Below are 22,810 nucleotides of genomic sequence, written 5' to 3'. Positions count from 1 at the left end.
TTAAGAGTTCAAACCCAAACTCTTTCGTCTGACAGTACTCTTGATAATCTGCTGTACTTAATTTCTCTTAACTCCCCCTTCTCCTTATCAGAATCACTGTTGACAGTCTCTTTACCATTTCTGTCACCCTAGTTACTGCTGTTCTTTCTTGGATATTCTTGAAGGCACCTCTTCTTTTGCTAGCCCTTTAAATACTGGTGTAGTTTAGAGTTCCATCTTGGACCCAATTCATTTCTCAGTCTACAGTACACTTTTCTTTAGAGTTTTAATTTTCTCTTACAGCCTTAACTATGACTTATATACTGATGATATCCACATCTACCTCTGTAGCCCAGACCTTTCCTGGGTCACACACTTGTGTGCCCATTGACTTTCATTCAGTTAATATTTGCTGTGCCAGGAATTGTGCTAGGTACTACATACACAGTGGTGGGAACAAGCAGACACGGAACCCAGTTAACCCTGTCTCTGACCTCATAGAGCTTATAGTGTGATGGCAAAAGAAAAATGCTGGAGAAATTAACATTATAACTGTGATGAGTGCCATAAAAGAATATAAGATGCTTTGGCAGTGTGAGACAGGAGACTTAATCTAGTGTGGGCATAGTGGAAGGCTAACAAAATTACATGGTGGGGCAAAGTAGGTTTACAGTTGTTAGTATGCAAAACACAGATTTTATTCTTGTATTATTATTTATTAATTATTATATTATTTTCCATATAAACAACTGTAAACCTACTTTTCCCCAACCCAGTATATTTAGGTTGGGATCCAAAAGAGAAATTTGTTGAAGACAAGGAATCATGTCCATCTAGATCAGTGGTTCTCAACCTTCCTAATGTCGCGACCCTTTAATACAGTTCCTCATGTTGTGGTAACCCCCAACCGTAAAATTATTTTTGTTGCTACTTCATAACTGTAATTTTGCTACTGTTATGAATCACCATGGGAAATATGTGTTTTCTGATGGTCTTAGGCGACCCCTGTGAAATGGTCGTTCGACCCCCAAAGCAGTTGCGACCCACAGGCCCCTCAAACTCAAAAAGCAAAGCCCCTCGCATTAAACTCATCAACTTCTCCAAACCTTTGTTTCCCGTATTCTCTCTTCCATGATTAGCATCACCAGTCACTCAGTAACCCAACGTAGAAATCTAGTAGTTGTCCTGTGTTCCACTTCTTCATTGGTTTCTGACTTCATCCCATCCCACCTTCATCACCAGTCTTTGTTGACTCTATTGCAAATTTAACAGGCTCAAATCAACTTGTACCCCCAATCCAAATAGGTCCTGAGCATCTTTCTTACCTGAAATAGCTCCTTACAGGTCTCACCACCTTCAGAACCACTCTTACTCTTCAATTTGTTCTCCACAGTTATAAAATGCATATGGCTTAAAATCTTTCAATGGCTCTCCATTAATGATAAAGGAAAAGCCATTCTCCGTAACAGGATCTAACATCCTTAAAGCCCTGGTCGGTTTGGCTTAGCAGTTAGAGCATCAGCCCATGGACCAAAGAGTCATGGGTTTGATGCTGGTCAAGAGCACCTACCTCTGTTGCAGTTTGTCCCCAGCCCTGGTCAGGGTCGTGAGGGAGGCAACCAGTCGGTGTGTCTCTCTCACGTCAATGTTTCTCTCTCTCCCTCTCTCTCTCTCCTACTTTCTGAAAATAAATACAAAAATATTCTCAAGTGAGGATAAAAATTAAAAAATAAAGTCCTTCACAATCTAGCTTCTTGTGGCTTCCTACTTTAAGCCAGTACTATTTGAAATCGTTGTCATTCCCCAAAGGACAGGCTCCTTCTGCTTCTCTGCACCAGTGTATTCCTTGTTTTCTCCAGAATACTCTTACTGCACTTCTCTAACAAACTCCTACTCAACCCTTAACTCTCAGTTTGCACCACCTCCTCTGCAGTGGTCTTCCCTGATCACTCTGAATAACAATGACCACAGTGACCATTGTCTCCTTGGGATTCCCTCTATAATGAGTCTTCTGTGGAACCTATGAACTTATTTGTTAAAACTTACTTGTTTGAATGGATGAAAAAGGTGAAGGGATTAAGAAGTACAAATTGGTTGCTAGACTGACAAACCTCAAAGGGAAGGGGGACTGGGGGGTGGGAAGAAATAAACCAAATAATTTATATGCATATGCATAACCAAGGGACACAGACAACAGTCTGGGGAAAGGCAGGGGGGAGGCAGGAGTGAGGTAGGAGGGGGTCAATGGGGGAAAAATGGGGAACATCTGTAATACATTCAACAATAAAGATAAAAAAAAAAAACTTATTTGTTTGCCACTTCCCCAATATATCAACTCCTTGAGATCAGGGACCATGCCTTGTCTTTGTATCCCTAGCACTTAGCATATGAGCATAGTGTGGACTTAATAAATATTTGGTAAATTATCAAATGCACAATTCTAATTTCTGTGCTATTTTATTCACTTCTATCTAAATTTTTTTTTCTTTTTTTTTTCAGATAGAGTGGGAGGGAGAGAGAGGAAGAGAGAGAGAGAGAGAGAGAGAGAGAGAGATCGACATGAAAGGGGCACGTCGAGTGGCTGCCTCCTGCACAACCCCAACTGGGGCCAGGAGCAAACTGCAACCGAGGTATGTGCCCTTAGCAGGAACCGAACCCGAGTCTCTCTGGACTGCCAGCTGAAGCTCTAACAGCTGAGCCAAACCGGCCAGGGCAATCTAAATTTCTTATCTTAGTTCAAGGATCTGAAATTTTCTCTCTACTATTCTTATTCCATGACAATGTTTTCTATTTTGAAATTTCTCAGCATTTAAATCATCACATCTTGTGCTGAGCTAAGTGGCATTTGCTTTTCGGTACTGTTTTGAAATTATTCTTTAATCTTTCATTATATGCATGATCAGAATCTTTTCAAGGCAAGAACGTCGCTCAAATTTCCTATTGCACAGAGTTGCTGATGCTCAAAAAAGTCGATGTATGTGTGTGCATGGACAGCAAAGCTCAGAGCATGCGCACGGCACACTTTCTTTTTTTCTTTTCACTCCTCTTTTTTTTTTTTGCTTTGGAGCGTGCGCACCAAGAAAGACAAAGGTAGGGCAAGTGACCAAGCAGTCACTCGGGCGCATGCCCATCCCTAACGCGTCCAAGCCTGTTGGAACGCTCAGTGAAGTGGGTGTGGTCTGGCCAGAGCAGCAGAAACCCAATCCGATCGAGTGAGCATGGCCCCTCCCTCCCCATGATTGGTTAGCTCTCAGTGTTGTGGGGCGGGGAAAGGAAGAGATGGGGGCGTTCTAGTGGTGGGGTGGCAAAGAAAGAGCGCCAATCTCGTTCTGCGCAAGCGCGAGTAAGCGTCCAAGACGGGGCGTGAGAGAGCGAAAGGGAGTGTGGAAGCTCTGATGTGCTGGTGATCGCGAGCTGAGTCGCCACCTTGACGCCTGCGCCGTGGCCCTCAGGGCCCCGCGCGCGGCAGGCGGGTGCCCCGCGCGCCTGCGCAATAGGCGGCGGCGGCGGCGGCAGGGGTAGGTGGAGGCCGTGGAGCGGCAGGGGCAGCAGCGGGTCCCGCGACAGAGGCAGCAGCGGGGGCGGCGGCGGGCGGAAGCTGAGGTGACGAAGGCAGCGGCGGCGGCGGCCGTCTCTCTCACGGTGGCGGAGACCAAGGCAGTGGCGGCGGACCGGGAGCGGCCCGGCCCCGGCCCCCTGCTCGTTGGCTGTGGCAGGGCCGCCGTGGGGCCGGCCCGGCTCCCGCCCCCTGCGGCTCCCCCTCCGGCTCCTCCTCCGGGGAAACGCCGGGGGCCTGGCCCGGCCCGTACTCAGACCGCTGCTGCAGCCGTCGTCGGGGGAGTTGGAACCGGCGGCGGCGCCATGGGCGGCCTGGCGTCTGGCGGAGATGTGGAACCGGGATTGCCCGTCGAGGTGCGCGGCTCCAATGGGGCCTTCTACAAGGTGAGACGGCGCGCCGACCCGGGACACCCGTCCTTAGCCCCTTCCTTCAAGCCAGAGCAAGGAAGAGTGGGGCGGGATCGATCTAAGTCCTGAACCTTAGAACCTTGGACCTACGCTCCCACAGCAGCCCTCCTGGGGAGACCTTTGGAACTTAACCCTCGTCCTCTTATTTTTGGCTCCTCTATTACACCTGCTTTACCCCATCTCAGATAGAATGAACATCAGGACATTATTGTGCTTGGATCAGTACCCATCCTCCCCCCAAAGACCCCATTTACCCTGTATCTTATTGACTTTTCCTGTTTCCTAGTAGAAGACATATCTTAGACCTTAATCACATTTTCCCCATAGTCCAAGCACATGGAGAATTCTCTTTATTCTTCTCCTTGGGAAGGCCTTCCACATTAGATCCCTTCATCTTCCTCTAGAGGCCTTTATCTATTGGCGCTGGAAGGCACCACACTTGCATCTTATGTTTCTGTTCCCAACCCAAGGAGAAATTGTCAAAACCTGACATTTTGGTATCTTTGACCTTAGGACTATACTCTGAATTGTACCAGTCAAGTTGCTTCCTAGCCATAAGGTGGTGTCTTTTCACCCCTTGATCCTAAAGCTAGCTGGTCTACCATTCTACCCCAAGGATGGATTTGTATTTAATATCTCACTTTGACCTCAGAAACATTTAGATCATGAATATGGTTTCTTCATCTTGAGGAATGTAAGCTTCATATTCAGTATCTCTAAAAAGGGGGATTCATGAGGATTCCTTCTGTTTGTCTTAAGGATTTCCACTTCTAGAAGACTTAAGGCCAACTTCCCCAATTTGGTAATCTGATAGAGCCTTTTTTTTTGAAGGAGAAGGGGACTATCTTTAAAAGATCCTTGTTTACTTCAGCTCCCTACTTGTCCAGGATTTTGTTCTTTAGAACCTTCTTTAGCTGTCCCGAATCTACTTTCCAGAACATTTTTTTCACATTTAGGTTAAGCCAGAGAAAGATCCCTGTTGTTTCTCAGGTATTTTTCTTTGTGTGACTTGTTATTTTGAAACTCTTTGGACTTTATGCTGGAATTATGCACTGACTTTTGATTCCTGTCTTATTCTTTCATTTTACCCTAAGGAGCAAGAGCAGAGATACCTTCTGATAACATCACTTATGAGAAGAGCCACCTTTTCTTCACTTCCCCTTAAGCCTTTCTCCCATAATAGACCTCTTCACCTTCATGCCCTTGGAAACGACTTTCTCCAGCCCCTTCTCTGTGAAGTCATATCTGACCATGGAAAGGGTTTCCTATTTGTCCTTAGAGTGGACATTTTCTACCCCAGCTTCAATTCATAAGTTCAGTGTAGTCATTTTTTTTACCTACTCCAAATGCCTCTTGATTTCTCTCTTACTTCCCTCACCAGATTTCTTTATATTCAATGCCTGTGGGTATCCATATTTATCTATCTTATTCTCTCAATTTAAGTCTCTGACGTTTTATCCTGATATTTCCCCAGAAACCACCTTATTCAATGTCTGAAGGAAGCTCCCACCTGATCTCTTCTGTCTTTTTTTTTTTTTGCATTCTTTCTAACTCATGGGACTTTTTCTTTTAGCCTGCCTCCATAGCATTTCTGTTTTCTTTGGCAAAGTCTCTAATTTCTTTCTGATTCTGATAAAGTACATTTGTCTCATTCTTTCCCCCAAACTTAAATTATCTTTGTTAAACTACCCTTACTCATAAGATTTTAGCCCCATTTCCCCCAGTATCTTGTCCTTCATCTGGTTCCTACCCACCCTCAGATTTTTAGATTTTTAAATTGAGTCTGAGATTAAGATACAACGTTTGCTTTTGTTCTAGGAAGCATTGGAGCCAAGCACAACTGGGAAAGATTGGTATCCAGTTCAAATTAACTGTGAGACAACTGGAAAGGGGAATGTTTCACTTTCTACATATGTATCCAACAGAAGTCTCTTTCTGAATTATTTCCTTTTCTCTTGGGGGCTATGGCAATAATAGACTTGGGTGAACTGGGCACAGGATACCTTGAATCAGAGACTAGAGTGTGGAGATGAACCAAAAGCCAGGAATGTGGATTTTTGTTGTTGTTGTTCTGGCTAATTTAGTATTTTCTGCCCCATGCCTTAGTTAAAAACAGACAAAAACTCCCTAAATTCGGACTAATTTTTCTTAAACTTTCAGTGCCATATACTTACCATTCTGACCTTGCTACTGATTAAATAGTCATGACTCAGCAAACTTTAGTGTGTGGGTCAAGGTGTGTTTACATTGATTTTAGAACTGTAAATTTGGGAAGATCCCTTTCTCCTCTCTCAGAATTAGGTCCTATTTTTTTATCTTCCATGAAAGAAATGCAAATGTCAGATTTGGAATCTAAGTTAATTTTGTATCAACTCTTTTCTGTCAGAATTTAATGTATTCTTTCAGTTGTACTTTCCTAAATGAAATATTTGTTTACCTTTCAGGGCACAATCATCCAACTTTCCAGACCTTGTCTGGAAAACCTAATTCCCATTCTTTTCTCACCTTCAATGTGTGGTTTTTTACCCAGACCCTTCTTGTTTTTCTCCTAGAACTCTCTCCTTTGAGAGCCCAGGACTAGCAGATAGAGATCAATTACATATCTTTTAGAATTTGGGAAAACTGAAGTACCTAGGGCTCTTACTTCCTCTCTCTAGTTTTAGGCCCTATAACCAAATCAGGGTATGCCATGGCCACTGAATTGAGTCATCCTTTGGATTTAGTTGGTTTTCTAAAGATTTACTCACCAATTCTTGCCCTCACCTGCTTATCTTCCCAATGAGCATGCACTGAGCAGAACCAGGATCTCACTGTCTACCACTGGTATCTTTGGAGGAGAAAACTAGGGTGATGTGGGTGGAATTAAGGAGCAGAGACTGGAATGGAATATGAATGAAGTTGAGGAAAAAACTTGGGAGAATGTTTGAAGGAAAAAAGACCCTGGAAATATAAGAGTGAGTGATGTTTGGTTGTTGAATTGCTGAGTAATGTGAGGGAAAACTCCATTCTGAGTTCTGTGTTTCTGCTTTGGGGATCATGGTAACTAAATAAAATCAGGGTGTCATTGCTACCTCCACCTGAGGGCCAACTCTGACATGTTGAAGAAGAGTTGGATTAGAGCTTTAGGCATATGCATTGTGAATAGGTATATCTAGGAGTGGTTATCTCTTCACAAGAGAAGTAGGCAAGCGATTTTCTTTTTTTTTTAATTTTTATTTTTATTTTTTTGTACAGATAGAGTGGGAGGGAGAGAGAGGAAGGGAGAGAGAGTGAGAAACATCGACGTGAAGGGACACATCGAGTGGCTGCCACCCGCACGACCAACCAGGGCCGGGGACAAACTGCAACCGAAGTACGTGCCCTTAGCGGGAACCGAACCCGGGTCTCTCCAGACCGCAGGCCAACGCTCTAACCGCTGAGCCAAACCGGCCGGGGCGGCAAGCGATTTTCTTCTCTCTCTTCCACTCATTTATCTCATCCCCAAAGTGTTCTGAGAATAGCTAACTCACCCTGGCTGGTTTTGCTCTGCTCAGTGGTTAGAGCATCGGCCTGTACCAAAGAATCTCGGGTTTGATTCTGGTCAAGGGCACATACCTTGGCTTCAGTTCAATCCCCTGCCCTGGTTGGGGTCATGAGGGAGGCAACCAATCAGTGTGTCTCTCTCACATCCATATTTTTTCCCTCCCTCCCTCCCTTCCTCCCTCCCTCCCTCCTTCCCTCCCTACCTCTCTCCGTCCCTATCTGAAAATCAATAGAAAAATATCCTCAGGTGAAGATTAAAAAAAAAAGAGAGAATAGCTAACTCTCTTTTAAAAATAATTTTTTTCTTTATTGATTTAATTTAATTTTATTTTTTATTATTATTTTTTATATCCTCACCCGAGGACATTTTTCCATTTTTTGTTCAGATGGAGTGGAAGGGAGGGAGAGAGAGAGAAACATCGACGTGAAAGGGGCACATTGAGTGGTTGCCACCCGCACGACCCAACCAGGGCCAGGGACAAACTGCAACAGAGGTACATGCCCCTAGCAGGAACCGAACCCTGGTCTCTCTGGACCACAAACCGGTGCTCTAACTGCTGAGCCAAACTGGCCAGGGCTCTTTATTGATTTTAAGGAGAGGAAGGGAGAGGGAGAGAGAGATAGAAACATAGATGAGTGAGAACATTGATTGGCTGCCTCCTGCATCCCCCCCCACTGGGGATTGGGCCCTGACTGGGAATCTAACCGGCGACTTCATGGTGCATGGATCGACACTCAACCACTGAGCCACACTGGCTGGGCCTCTCTTTAAAAAAAAAAATGGCCCTGGCCAGTTTGGCTCAGCGGTTAGAGCATCGGCCTGCGGTCTGAGAGACCCGGGTTCGGTTCCCGCTAAGGGCATGTATATCGGTTGCAGTTTGTCCCCGGCCCTGGTTGGTCGTGTGGGTGGCAGCCACTCGATGTGTCCCTTTCACATCAATGTTTCTCTCCCTTCCTCTCTCTCCCTCCCACTCTACCTGAACAAAAAAAAAAAAAAAAGGAAAAAATGTCCTCCGGTGAGGATAAAAAAAAAATGATTTTATTGATTTTTAGAGAGGAAGTGGGGGGGGGAGACATCGATAGGTTGTCTCCTGCATGCACTCCTACCAGTGATAGAGCCTGCAACCTGGGCACATGCCCTGCCCAGGAACCTCTCAGTCCATAGGATGATATTCAGTCCACTGAGCCACACCGGCCGGGCTATAAACCATTTCTGAAGCTTAGAGATAAACATCTTGGATAAAGAATTAGATGAAGTCCGCTAAAGAGGCTAGTTGAAGTGTTTCTAGAAACCCAGATAGACTCTTACAAAGGGGGAAAAGAAGAGGGAAGGGATACAATATTAGTGGATGTGGGACGAGTGAGGAGGAAAACTTAAGGCGCTAAGAGAAGAACTGAAACGGGAAGAGGGACTCAGGCAAATAGTGAGGAGTAAATGCTTCAGAAGACTTGAATGAAAAATAGTAGGAATGGGTATTGATGGAGCTGAATGAAGAGTCAAAAAAACATTTCTGGGGAAAGGAATGGCAGAGAAAGTTAAAGCATGGATAAGGAAGGAGCCATACAGTACCAGGAATACTAATCCCTTGGGCAACAGTAAGGTTCCATAACAACAAGATCTAATCTGAAAGAAGAGAAAGATGGCTTATGACAAGAGTGAAATTTAGGTTTAGATTTTCCCCCCATAAGGAAATGGCAATATAGTAAGTGTTTATGATTGACCAATTCTATGAGATGGGGGTGACACACAGTGTGCATTTTTGGTGTTTTCTCCTAAGCCTTTATTCCTAGCTGCAAAGCTCAGGAATAGTTAGCCTTTGGAACCCCATAATTTAAAAAAATTTTTTAATCCTCACCTGAGAATGTTTTTATTGATTTTAGAGAGAAGAAGGAAGAGAGAGAGAAGTATCGATGTGAGAGAAACATTGATCGGTTGCCGGATCGAGCCTGCAACCTGGGTATGTGCCCTGACCAGGAACCGAACCTGAGTACTTTCATTATACTGGACGACGCTCCAAACAACTGAGCCACAATGGCCAGGGCACATTTCCTGACTTTTGACAGAAGCTAAAAGTAATTCAGTAGAGAAAGGATAGTCTTTTAAACAAATGGTGCTCAAACAACTGGATATCCATAGGTAAAAATGAACTTTATTATTATCTTGCACCATATACAAAATTTAACTCAAAATAGATCATAGACCTAAATGTGAAATAAAATTTATAAAACTTCTAGAAGACATAGAAGTATGCCTTTGTGGCCTTATATTAGACAAAGATTTCTTAGATATGAAACCAAAAGCTCAGTCATAAAAGAACAAATTGAGTCCTGGCTGGTTTGGCTCAGCAGTTAGAGCGTCAGCCTGCGGGCCAGAGTCCCGGGTTCGGTTCCCGCTAAGGGCACGAACCTCAGGTGCAGTTTGTCCCACCCCAGTTGGGGTCGTGCGGGTGGCAGCCAGTTGATGTGTCTCTCACATCAGTGTTTCTCTCTCTTCCCCCCTCTCTCCCTCCCACTGTATCTGAAGATAAATGCAAAAATGTCCTTGGGTGAGGATAAAAAGAAAAAACCAATTGATGAATTGGACTTTATCAAAATTAGCAATCCTTAATTTTATTTATTTTTGTTAATCCTCACCTGAGGATATATTTCTGTTAGTTTTTAGTGTGGAAGGGAGGGAGGAGGGGAGAGAGAGAAACACATCAATTGGTTATCTCCCACACAACGCCAACCAGGGCAGGGGATCAAACTTGCAACCCAGGTATGTGTCCTTATCCGGGAATTGAACCCGAGACCCTTGATCCATGGGCTGATGCTCTAACTGCTGAGCCAAACCAGCCAGGGCAGCAATCCTTAATTTTGAGTATGCGAAAATAGAGAAGGTAGAAAAATTGGGAGCATAGGATCAAACACATAGCTTTGGCTTCTGCAGGGAGGACATAGGAAAAGAGGGGGTAGACCAGCTATTCACTCATCCCTGTTCTTTTCCCTTGTCATGATCTCAAACTGGGGTCTTCTATAGATGTTTTTATCCTTTTCAAATGCTTAGCAGTGTTACAGTCTAGCAGTCAGAAATGTCACATCTCTTAAGATCTAATTTATCTTTTTGTAAATTATGCTTATCATTTTCAACTCTTCCAGTGTTCTGTTTATTCTCTTGGGACCCAGGCATCAAGGCACCAAGTTTGCTCAGGTCTCTTGTTGTATTGGAGAGCTAGACCCTTTTCTCTTCTTGGCAGATCCTGGTGTCCTCTAGGTGTTCAGGACAGCCTCACGCTGTCTCATGGGATATTCTTAGCCTTGCTGAATGTTGTTGGCATTTTAATTGAATTCTGGCAAGCTGCTCAACACAACAGGAGGCATACAGATAGGAAGGCCCCTGTGGGAGCCATAGTAGACCACCAGTTTCCAGGCTGTTTTGATGTAAGTGATTTGCCCCCTTCTACTTTCTGTTTCATCTTATTTGTGCGTTTTGCCACATCTCTTTCCATGCCAATATCATTCCTTTATCTCTACCTCAGTATTCATATTCTTTCTCCAGGATAGTTTTTTTCTGGTCCTGTCTTTAGATTGTTTTTGTCCCCATCAAAAACTATTTTAAGGGCCTCTGAATGTCTATTCCCTTAATGACTAAGATGGTGGTAATTTGGTTTTTTGTGTTTTTTTTTACTTTGTTCTAAATTTATTCTAGGGCTTTGTGAAGGATGTCCATGAAGACTCTGTGACCATCTTCTTTGAAAACAAGTAAGATCTTGGGAATAGAGAATCCAGTATATTAGGTCCTAGAAGGAGCGTGGAGAAGATGGGGTGGCTGAGTCCCATGAGGCAGATAATAGGTGGGGGAGAGCCAAGAGTTTGTGTGGGCTTTATATGGATCTCAGAAAAGGAAAGGGCTAAAATTTAGTGAGGGTGGGGGCATTTGACCCAGTATTTAGATTGTAGCAAGAGATGGAAGATACCATTATGGAGCAAGGCCTGGGGTTTAGCCTCTAATCACCAGGGGAGGTGGAAATTACCCAGTGATTTCAGGCAGTAAACCATTCCTGAAGAAATGGCAACCATCTTAGCCTGAAACGCTTTCATGTCACTGTTTCATTTGCAGCTGGCAGAGTGAAAGACAAATTCCTTTTGGGGATGTGCGGCTACCACCTCCAGCTGACTATAATAAGGAGATCACAGAAGGGGATGAGGTGGAGGTAAGGGCCATGGAGTTCACCCTTTCTAAATATCACTTTTCTCACTGCATCTCCCTTACCCTGATACCAGTATCTTAGGGTCCTCACTGGTTGGTTCACTCTTTTTCCCAAGATAAGCTACTACATCCAGCTAGGTAGTCTATGGACAAGTGAAATGTAGCAGTTCCCTGTCCCATCTCTGTTGTGCTCAAACAAACTCTCAGGGAGTTTCCCAGTTTCAGAGAATTATTCACCTTTCTTTCATTTATAACAGCATCTAAACTCTAGTGCCCTCTGATGTGTGTTAATCCTCACCTGAGTATATTTTTCCATTGATTTTTAGATAGAATGGAAGGGAGAAAGAAACATCGATGTGAGACACATCAATTGGTTGCCTCCCTCATGAAACCTATCAGGGCCTGGGGTTGAACCTGCAATCCGGGTATGTGCCCTTGATCAGGGATCAAACATGAGAACCCTTCAGTCCATTGGCCAATGCTCTAACCGCTGAGCCAGACGGGCCAGGGCTGCCCTCTGATTTCTGTTTTGTTTTGTTTAATATGTTTTTAATGATTTTTTTTTTTTTAGAGAGAGAAAGAAACATACACCAGCTGCCTCCTGCACGCCCCCTACTGGGGATAGAGCCTGAAACCTGGGCATGTTCCATGAGGGGAAATCCAACTGGTACCTCAGTCCATGGGATATCGCTTAATCCACTGAGCCACATAGGCCAGGCTGCCCTCTGATTTTTAATTATCGGTTCCTTCCTCCAGATTGCTTTACCTGGGCTTAAGGTTACCTTCTGGCTATCTTTTATCCTCACCCGAGGACACTTTTCCATTTTTGTTCATATAGAGTGGGAGGGAGGAAGGGAGGGAGAGAGAGAGAGAGAGAGAGAGAGAAACATCAACGTGAAAGGGACACATCGATTGGCTGCCTTCCGCACAACCCCAACCGGGCCGAGGACAAACTGCAACTGAGGTACGTGCCCTTAGCGGGAACCGAACCAAGGTCTCTCTGGACCGTGGGCTGACGCTCTAACTGCTGAGCCAAACTGGCCAGGGTCCTTCCAGTTATCTTAATGCTTATTCTATTCTTGATGTTTTTGGATAGTCTTCAATATCTTTTTTATTTTCATCTTCAGGTTTATTCTCGAGCCAATGAACAAGAACCTTGTGGCTGGTGGCTGGCCCGGGTGCGGATGATGAAGGGAGATGTGAGTGATTGTGAAGATCTTTGGAGAACTGCTGGAACAAATGTTTTAGTCGTAGAAAGGTGGGAGATAAAAACTCAGGTCATCCACAACTTCTTTCTTTCCTTTTGTCAGTTCTATGTCATTGAATATGCTGCCTGTGATGCCACTTACAATGAGATTGTCACCCTGGAACGGCTTCGGCCAGTTAACCCCAACCCCCTTGCCACCAAAGGCAGCTTCTTCAAGGTTACCATGGCTGTTCCTGAGGATCTGAGAGAAGCGTGAGTGTTGGGGATGTTGAGAGTGATGGGACCTCTTCACAACCCTCATCTCTGCCCTTATTTCTCCCATACCTCACTCCCAGTTTGTCTTGTCTATTGTTTCCTTGGCCCTCTACTGCCCTTCTTTCTCCTAGTTCTTGTTTTTCTTCATCCCTGTTCTTTTATCGCAGTCCTTCCACTTTTCTTGTTTTCCTCCATCCTTCTCTCTCTCCTAAACCTTTGACTGCACTCTACATTCTGCCCTCTGAACACTTTTCTCTTTCTCTACAGCTGTTCTAATGAAAATGTCCATAAAGAGTTTAAGAAAGCATTGGGAGCAAACTGCATCTTTCTCAACATCACAAATAGTGAGCTCTTTATCCTGGTGAGTTTATTCATGTAAGCCCTTTCTACAATTTTTTCTTCTCCCTTTTAGAAAGGGAGGAGCTAAGATGTGCTTATATTTATTTGTCAGAGAGGACTTTATTGCTTCTGACCCCTGTGGGCCCAGGTAGCCCTACCTTTCCTTAGTCTTCCTTATGTCTGCCCATAATTTTTTTTTTAATCTGGTCGTTATATTGCAGTCTGGGCTGGGGCCCTCCCTTGCATATTTGGACTCTCAAAAATAGACTGTACAGTTCTTACCTGTGCCTGTTGCCTAAAATCACTTCCCTTAGGCACCCAGATAGTAAGCCCTTGTGGGGTTGATAATGATTTTCCTCTTCCCTAGCTTTATTTCTTAACTCCCGCCCTTTTCCAGAGACAAGGCATCCTGATTCCCAGTTGCTGGCTCTCCCCTAGTATGTATTCAAAGTAGATTTTAATGCTTCCAATTGATTTCTTCCCAGTCAACCACAGAAGCCCCTGTGAAGCGTGCATCCCTGCTGGGTGATATGCATTTTCGAAGCCTGCGCACCAAACTGCTACTCATGTCTCGCAATGAAGAAGCTACGAAGCACTTAGAGGTAGATTTTGGTTTTACTCCTTACTGCTGAATATATATTGGTATTGTTGACCTCCTCCCTTCTTACCCCATCCTCCACCCATGCTCTTATGTTTATAGAACACAAAGACTAAGGCCTTTGTGGGCCATTATACCTGGATCTGCTATTTTATCCCAGACTCTTCTAGATGGCAGAGCTCCATCATGTTATAATGCAGTTGTTTTCAAACTTTTTTGAGCCATGTGACTCTGATTAAATGAAATTTACTTGAAACCACAGTGCATAAAACATCAGTCAGGGCAGCAGAAGGTGGTGTGGCTTTTTGTTCCACTGGCATCCCTCAAATTACCTCTGGGAACCAAAACACTTAGAGGGATATGTTTGAGAACCATTTGTACACTGGAAAGACCACTGGACTTGGAATCCTAAGTCTTGTTTTGTCAAATAATGGACCTTTGGCAAATCTTTGATTTTACCGAACTTTTATCTTAATTTGTGACAATGAGTGGTGGGCAAAAGTAGGTTTACAGTTGTGAGTACGCAGAACAGTTTATTCTCGTATTATTTATTGTTTTAGCCTCACCCGAGGACATTTCTGCATGTATCCTCAGATAGAGTGAGAGGGAGAGAGGGGGTAGAGAGAGAAAGAAACATCAACGTGAGAGAGACACATCATCAAGTGGCTGCCACCCACACGACCCCAACTGGAGCCAGGGACAAACCGCAACCAAGGCACACACCCTTAGTGGGAACCAAACCCAGGACTCTGGACCGCAGGCTGAAGCTCTGACTGCTGAGCCAAACCGGCCAGGGCTGTATTATTTATTAATTATTGTATTATTTGTATTACAAGTGTAAACTTGCTTATGCCCACCCTTATATTTCGATGAGGTTTGAGTTCTGACATCTTAGATGGTCATATTTCCTTTTCTTAAGTTATACCATTCTAAATGAGTAGGGTACGTGTTTAAGTTTGAACACGTGTTTCTATTTTATCAAGTGAAATAATCTTTCTGGGAAGCTTTTTTCTGAGCCTGTGGTAATCTTTCACATCTCTAGGGATGCTGCTCAGGGCACTGGCAGTTAAAAATTTCACTGTTGCCCTGGCTGGTTTGGCTCAGCAGAGCATCAGTCTGTGAATTGAAGGGTCGTGGGTTTAATTCCCAGTCAAGGGCATGTACCTTGGTTGCAGGTTTGATCCCTGGCCCTGGTGGGGTCATGTGGGAGGCAGCCAATTGATGTCTCTCTTTCGCATCACTGTCTCCCCCCACTTCCACTCTGTTTAAAATGAATGTAGAAAATACCCTCAGGTGAGGGTTTTTTAAAAAGTTTCACATCCGTCCAGTGTGGCTCAGTGGTTGAGCGTTGACCCATGCACCAAGAGGTCGCCAGTTTGATTCCCAGTCAGGGGACATGCAGGAGGCAGCCAGTCGATGTTCTCTCTTGTTGATGTTTCTATTTCTTCCGCCTCCCTTTTTCTCTCTAAAATCAATAAGGAAAAAAAAATAAAAAAATTTCACTGTTACCTCTATATAATACAAGCTGTATCTGCTCCATTTCTCAATGAACAGGTTTCCTAGGGACAAAAGTTAGAGTATTTAACTCCTCTAGGACTTGGCTGTATTGGTCTGTGTGGTAAAGTGTACTAGATAGCTAAGTTAACCTTAGGTGCAAGGTCTTAAGAATAGGGACTTGCTTTTGTTTTTGAGAAATCTTGCCTGTTTTTGTTGTTTGTTTTTTAAAATATAAAATAATATGACATGCACCCTTGTTCCTGTCAGGCAGTTTAAGAAATAAAACCCTTGGGCCCTGGCCGGTTTGGTTCAGCGGTTAAAGTATCGGCCCGCAGACCCAAGAGTCCTGGGTTCAGTTCCCGCTAAGGGCACGTACCTCAGTTGCAGTTTGTCCCCAGCCCTGGTTGGGGTGGTGTGGGTGATGGCCACTTGATATATCCCTCTCACGTCAATGTTTGTCTCTCTTCCTCCCTTTCTCCCTCCCGTTCTATCTGAAGACAAATGCAAAAATGTCCTCGGATAAGGCCCTGGCCGGTTTGCCTCAGCAGTTGGAATGTCAGCCTGTGGACCAGAGAATCCTGGGTTCGGTTCCCGCTAAGGGCAGATACCAAAAAAAAAAAAAATGTCCTCGGGTGGGGATAAAAAAGAAAAAAGAAATAAAACCTTTGGCAAACTTAGATCCTCCCCCCTGCAACTCAGTTAATTTGAACACCCAACTTAGTTCTTTTCTCCAGCTTTCTCTTCTTGCCTAGTGTAAATCCTTGCTGTAATTCAGCCTCATCTATCTTGGAAGTAGGAAGCCATGGGTTTCGATCTGGGAATGTTGCCTTTCGAGTATCTTTCCTATTTGGTGCTTCCTACCTAGGACTCACTCCTCTAGAACCTTTTCTGTCTTTCTGCTTTTTTTTAAAAAAAAAAATGTTTTTATTGATTTTTTTAGAGAGAAAGGAAGGGGGAGAGAGAGAGAAACATTGATGTGAGAGAGAAACACTGATTGGCTGCCTCCTGCACGCCCCTCAGTGGGGATCAAGACCACAACCTGGGCATGTGCCCTGACCAGGAATCAAACCAGGACATCTCAGTCCATGGGACGACACTCAATCCACTAAGCCACACTGGCCGGGCTGTCTTCCTACCTTCCTTTTTTTTTCCTTTATTGATTTTTTTAGAGAGAGAGGGAGAGAGAGATAGAAACATCGATGAGAGAGAACATCGATTGACCGCCTCCTGCATGCCCCACCCTGGGGATCAGGCCCACAACCTGGGCATGTGTCCTGGCTGGGAATCGAACCGGCAACCTCCTGGTGCATGGCTCAACCACTGAGCCACACCAGCTGGACTGTCTTCCTGCCTTTTTACCCAGGAATCCCACAAAGGACTGGTTAAGAAATGGAATTGTATGGTGTTGGCTAGGCTCTTTTTATGCTTTTCTTTGTTTTCTGCTCAATTTTTCAGGTTTTATTTTGGGAGTTGATACTAAATTGGTTAATGTAATAGTTCCTTATACTTGTATTTACCTTGTGAAATATACTTTATCACCAGTTTTATTTAATCCTTTTTTTTTCTATTTATCTTCAGATAGAGTGGGAGGGAGGGAGAGAGGGAGAGAGAGAGAAACATCGACATGAGAGGGACACATCGACTGATTGCTTCCCCCACGACCTCAACCAGGGCCCGGGACAACCCGCAGCTGCAACTGAGGTACATGCCCTTAACCAGAATCGAACCTGCGACTTATTGGTCCATGGGCCCACATTCTAATTGCTGAGCCAAACCAGCCAGGGCTTATTCAATCCTCTTAATAGTCTGGGCATGGGGTAGGTCAGATATGATCATTTAGCAGATGACAGAATGGAGGCACAGAGTGCGTGTTTTGTTTAGGATCACACAACCAGATAGTGTTAGAGCCAAATCCAGAACTTTGGTGGTTCCAAGCCCAAACTCTGCCCTCATTTTCTTCCTTCCCCCCAAGCTTTTGGTATTTGGAAGGTAGTAGAATTTAAAATTCCTGAATTTTCCACTTAGGTCTTGGTGGTCACCAGACTCCAGTGTGGTTCTGGATTGCTTTCACATACTTTTTTTTCTCGTTGAAGTTATGCAAAGCATCAAGTACCTGGGACAGGTATTCTGAGATTCCCCCGCTATGATTCCTATAGTGCCTTTTCCTTTCAGACCAGTAAGCAGTTGGCAGCAGCATTCCAAGAAGAGTTCACAGTGCGAGAGGACCTGATGGGACTGGCAATTGGGACTCACGGTGCCAACATCCAGCAGGCCCGAAAAGTACCTGGGGTGACTGCCATTGAGTTGGGTGAAGAGACCTGTACTTTCCGCATCTATGGGGAGGTCAGCAAATGATATCTGTTGTCTAGGTCTCTTAGGGGATACAGAGAAGAGACTGTGAAGTAGAAAGGGAGTCTGAGTCATGTTGATCTCCCTCCCTGACTTTGGTGGCAGTAATTTTCCCAAAGACAAAGAGTGGTAGAAGATAATTGTTTGAGATCCAAGTTCTCTGTTCTAGTAACGACTCCCCACTCCACTCCTCTTAGACTCCTGAGGCCTGCCGACAGGCCCGAAGCTACCTTGAGTTTTCTGAGGACTCTGTGCAAGTACCCAGGAACCTGGTTGGTGAGTTGGGGGTGTGCATATATAAAAGGGAATACAGTTAAGGGTCAGAAGTGAGATTCTCTAAAGTGATTCTGGGCTTGGCACTTCCCTATGGACTTTAGTTTCACAACGTCAGAACAGTCTGTAGTAGGAGTGACAAAAATGGAAGAACAGATTTCTAGGGATTATAATAGTATTTTGTTCTTGAAAACTCAACAGGAACCTAGAGGCAGGAGAATAATTTTTTTTTCTTTATTGATTTTTAGAGAGAAAGGAAGGGAGAGGGAGAGAGAGAGAGAAACATCGATGAGGAGAGCGAACATCGACAGGCTGCCTCCGAGGCAGGAGAATAATTAAACAGAATCTATATATAGAAGCTGAAAGACTTTATCTTAACTGTTTGTCTATTCTTTCTCTCCTTAAAAAAAGAAAGTCTAATTCTTCCTTTACCCATTCAGGCAAAGTGATTGGAAAGAACGGGAAAGTGATCCAGGAGATTGTGGATAAATCTGGTGTGGTGAGGGTTCGAGTAGAAGGTGATAATGACAAGAAGAACCCCAGGGAGGAGGTATGGACAACTATTCCTAGAGATTGGTGTCCAGAAGTAGATGGGATTGTCACGAAGCCATTCTCTGAGTGCTGGGATTTCTAGGAGTTAGAGCATCGGAACTTTTGTTTCCCCCTAGATGCAGAGCCAGAAAAATCCCACTGGGCCCTGGCCAGGTAGCTCAGTTGGTTAGAGTATCCTCCCAGTATGCCAAAGTTATGGGTTGGATCCCTGGTCAGGGCATATCATATATAAGAATCAACCAATGAATGCATAAATAACTGGAACAACAAAATTGATGTTTCTCTCTCGCTCCCCCTCCCCCTTTTCTCCCTCTCCCTTCCTCTCTCTAAAAATCAATTAATTAAAAAATAGAAAAGAAAGATCCCATTGGTTGGGCTTCCATGGGAGACAGGGTGGAGTTAATACCCATTTGATTCTCCTCCTGATCCATCTGCCCTTCCCTCTATTCTCCAGGGAATGGTTCCCTTCATATTTGTTGGCACCCGAGAGAATATCAGCAATGCTCAGGCTCTACTGGAATATCACCTCTCCTACCTGCAGGTACTCAAGCTAGAAACCTGGGAGAGTAAAGATCCGGGTCTAGCAAGGGGGCTAAGACTGCTGGTGGATCAAGTTAGAAATTGTGCCTAGTTTGTCTCTGAATAGAATAGAAACCACTGGGTGGGAATTTGAGGCTATGTGGTTGGATCCCAGAATGTTTTTTATTTAACCAATGTCTTTCTTCTTACATTCCTGAGAGTTTAGATATATAGGGATGGTCAGGGCAGAGAAGCATGAAAGGAGACTGTTCATTGATCTTATACTTATTCCTCTTTCCATATCTTCCTCCATCTTTTACCCAACCAGGAGGTGGAGCAGCTTCGCTTGGAGAGGCTGCAAATTGATGAACAGCTTCGTCAGATTGGGCTGGGCTTTCGCCCCCCTGGCAGTGGGCGGGGTAGCGGCGGCAGTGACAAGGCTGGATATACCACCGATGAGAGCTCTTCCTCCCTGCACACCACACGAACCTATGGTGGCAGCTATGGGGGCCGGGGCCGGGGCCGGAGAACAGGTGGTCCTGCCTATGGTAAGACAGTTATGAAAGGGAGAACAGTGGTGTGGTTTGTGAGGAGAGGCAGTGGTCTGAGTAGAAGCTTGAGGAAAGGATGATGGAGATGACAGTTGGCTGGGGGACTTGTGAATGAGACAGAGAAGTCCTCTGTTTGGGGACAGTGATGGATCCTGGGGTGGGAGGCAGTGACCTGATTGAACTCCACTATGTTCTTTAGGGCCCAGCTCAGACCCATCTACAGCTTCTGAGACTGAGTCTGAGAAGAGGGAAGAGCCTATCCGTGCTGGGCCAGGAGATCGGGATCCCCTAACCCGGGGGGATGAAAGCCGGAGGCGGCCAATTGGGGGCCGGGGTAGGGGACCCCCACCTGCCCCCCGGCCTACCTCAAGATACAACTCTTCATCTATTAGCTCAGGTACTGGTACCAGACAGCTGGGTTCATGAATGTAGGCCACAGGGAATGTTGGTGGACACCTGACTCCCAATTCTTCCTCTTCCTCTAACCAGTGCTAAAGGATCCAGACAGTAATCCCTACAGTCTACTAGACACATCTGAACCAGAGCCTCCAATTGATTCAGAGCCTGGGGAACCTCCCCCAGCAAGTGCCAGGCGCCGCCGCTCCCGCCGCCGCCGCACTGATGAAGACAGGACTATCATGGATGGAGGCCTGGAATCCGATGGGCTTAGCACGACAGAAAATGGCCTGGGTAAGGGGTGTCTAAAAAATTAGAGCTGGGCAAGAACTGATGGGTGGGAGATTGGATGCATGACTAATTTTTCCCTGCCCCACAGAAGATGAGTGCAGACCTCAGCGTCGTAATCGGAGCCGCCGCCGCCGTAACCGCGGTAACCGTACTGATGGTTCTGTCAGTGGAGACCGCCAGCCAGGTCAGCTAACACTGGGTGCCATCCTTAAGAGATGAGAGAATGCGCCGAGTGGGTGTGGCTCAGTGGTTGAGTGTTGACCCATGTACCAAGAGGTCACTGGTTCGATTCCTAGTCAGGGCACATGCCCAGGTTGTGGGCCAAATCCCCAGTGGGGGGGGGGGCATGCAGGAGGCGGCCAGTCAGTGTTCTCTCTCATGGATATATCCATTTTCCCTCTCTCCCTTCCTCTCTCTCTAAAACCAACAAAGAAAAATACTTTAAAAAAAAAAAAAAAAAAAGCTGAGATAATGGGATGCCTCCTACCCCATGAAAACCAGGGATTGAGGTTCTAGGGGCTGGATACCTGGGTTTCTTCTGAACCTGTTGGTCCTCTGCCTTCCCCAGTGACTGTGGCTGACTATATCTCCCGAGCAGAGTCTCAGAGCCGCCAGCGGCCAACCCTGGAACGCACTAAACCCTCAGAGGACTCTCTTTCAGGACAGAAGGTAGGCAGGCAAGATGTAATTTATTCCTTCCCCCCTTTATGTTCTTTTGGGGCAAGGGACACAAGAGAATTCCCGAAGAAATCTCTTGCTAGATTGCAGAGACTATGTCTGATGGAGTTTAGACTACATTTAGAATAGTGGAAAGCTTGAACAGAAGAGAGGAAAGTTTGGTTCATATTTTCTGGATCACAGTGAGAGCGACTAGAAAGTCAGATCAGGGACCAGCCCCTGGGTCACCAGATGCCAGGAGTGCTTGGGTGGTAGGGAATGTCAATATCTGAATTTCTACTGACCACTTCTTTCCTTCCTCTCCATTTTCTTTCCCACTTTCCCCTCAGGGTGACTCTGTCAGCAAGCTTCCTAAGGGCCCCTCAGAGAATGGGGAGCTCTCTGCCCCCCTGGAGTTGGGTAGTTTGGTGAATGGGGTTTCATAAAACCTCCAGCCTGCATCCCTCCCTTCTCCATCTCGCTTGCTGCCCAACACCATGGCCCTCACAGGCCCGACTGACCTGCGCTGGAGCTGCTCTTATCTAGGGGGGAGGGGGGTGGCACAGAGCTTGGGTCCCCCCCCCAACCTCCAGGAGCTAGTGGAGGGATGTGTAACAGGGTCATACCCACCTCCCTCTTGTCCACCCTACCCCCAGGGTGAGGAGAGCCTCTCTTTCCCCATCAGACTGGATGTGCCTTTATCCTCTAATGCCCCATTCTCTCTCTAAACACCCCTATTCTCCGCCTGTTGGTGCGGGGTGCTCCTTGACCCACTGATTTGACAGTTCAGGGGGGTTCCCCTGCTATCCCTCCTCCCATCCTGTACCCCCGATTTCTGGGGCCTCATCACTGTGGAAGACGGGGATAGTAAGGGTATAAGTGGGTGGGAGGCATGGGGAAGGTTTTGGAGTAGAACCAGGGGTGTGTATGAAGGGGGTTGACAAGGTCCCACAGGGGAAGGGGGACCAACCTTACCTGGTGGATGAGAAGGCGTATTTATTTTTCACTGTACAGTATTTAAAAAGAGAATTAAAAAATCCAAATGGCTGTCTGGTTCCTGTGTCTTGTGCCCAGTTTGGTCCAACTGTTTTCCTAAGATTGACCTGTCCTGGTTCCTGGCCTTTGTTTTGTTTCTCCACACCTGGCTCCTCTAGTGTTCCCAATGTGGTTTACTTTGGGAATTCTGGACAGTCTTTTAAGTTCCCCAGACCCTCCTGGGTAAGGAGAGTGGCTTGTGTCTTGCTGCTTTTCTCCTCCCCCAGGTTTGCTGGTGGAGGGAGCTGGGCCACTCCTATACCCTGAGTCACACCTGTATAGGTAGGGCTGCTTCAAGCTGGAGCTGTTCCTGCTAAGAGCCAAGGCTGGCGGTTTAATCCGATTACCAGAGGCCTGGGGCTTGGGCTGGGTTTTGGGCAGAGTGGGACCTAGATGTCCAGCCCTCATTCCTGCTGGTTGCCTGGTCTGGATTTGGGCTTTTCCCCCTTAGTATCTACATCACTGATCTCAGCCCCAGGGGAGTTGTCCTGGGGTTCCTGGCTCTCTGCCTCTGAAGTTTGGAGATAAAACGTGTGGAGAAACCTTTGTTTGGGGGCTGGAGTTGGGAGGGTTTTAAGTTTTCTCACCTGGAGTGGTATTGGATCACCACCCAAGCACCTGCTGGGATGACTCAG

General features: G+C 45.6%; 1 protein-coding gene across 4 annotated transcripts; it reads left to right on the top strand.

The window, feature by feature from the left end:
• Window positions 1-3,481: 3,481 nt before the first annotated feature.
• FXR2 (FMR1 autosomal homolog 2) lies at window positions 3,482-22,187 on the top strand. Of its 4 annotated transcripts, none has more exons than XM_036268613.1 (17): window positions 3,482-3,921; window positions 11,156-11,208; window positions 11,567-11,660; window positions 12,784-12,855; window positions 12,967-13,115; window positions 13,386-13,479; window positions 13,943-14,059; window positions 17,725-17,895; window positions 18,099-18,177; window positions 18,615-18,724; window positions 19,181-19,267; window positions 19,574-19,793; window positions 19,996-20,193; window positions 20,286-20,486; window positions 20,572-20,667; window positions 21,052-21,152; window positions 21,491-22,187. In XM_036268613.1, the coding sequence occupies exons 1-17, from the start codon at window positions 3,841-3,843 to the stop codon at window positions 21,584-21,586; spliced, it is 2,019 nt and encodes a 672-aa protein (XP_036124506.1). In that variant the 5' UTR covers window positions 3,482-3,840; the 3' UTR covers window positions 21,587-22,187. The 4 variants fall into 4 exon arrangements, with proteins under 4 accessions (XP_036124506.1, XP_036124508.1, XP_036124509.1 ...); XM_036268615.1 differs by having other exon boundaries at window positions 3,727-3,921; window positions 21,082-21,152; window positions 21,491-22,182; XM_036268617.1 differs by lacking the exon at window positions 3,482-3,921 and adding an exon at window positions 10,707-10,887 and having other exon boundaries at window positions 21,491-22,182.
• Window positions 22,188-22,810: the final 623 nt, after the last annotated feature.

Source organism: Molossus molossus, unplaced genomic scaffold (genome assembly GCF_014108415.1).
Source record: "Molossus molossus isolate mMolMol1 unplaced genomic scaffold, mMolMol1.p scaffold_m16_p_19, whole genome shotgun sequence".
Classification (NCBI taxonomy): domain Eukaryota; kingdom Metazoa; phylum Chordata; class Mammalia; order Chiroptera; family Molossidae; genus Molossus; species Molossus molossus.
The sequence above is the reverse complement of the archived record's forward strand: the minus strand, read 5'-3'. Positions and strand labels throughout refer to the sequence as shown.

Bases quoted from the DNA above. Each gene is read 5' to 3' on its own strand.
- FXR2 (XM_036268613.1), top strand. From the start codon at position 3,841: ATGGGCGGCCTGGCGTCTGGCGGAGATGTGGAACCGGGATTGCCCGTC. The intron at 17,896-18,098 runs GTCAGCAAATGA...CACTCCTCTTAG, and splicing joins CTTTCCGCATCTATGGGGAG to ACTCCTGAGGCCTGCCGACA. The intron at 21,153-21,490 runs GTAGGCAGGCAA...CTTTCCCCTCAG, and splicing joins ACTCTCTTTCAGGACAGAAG to GGTGACTCTGTCAGCAAGCT.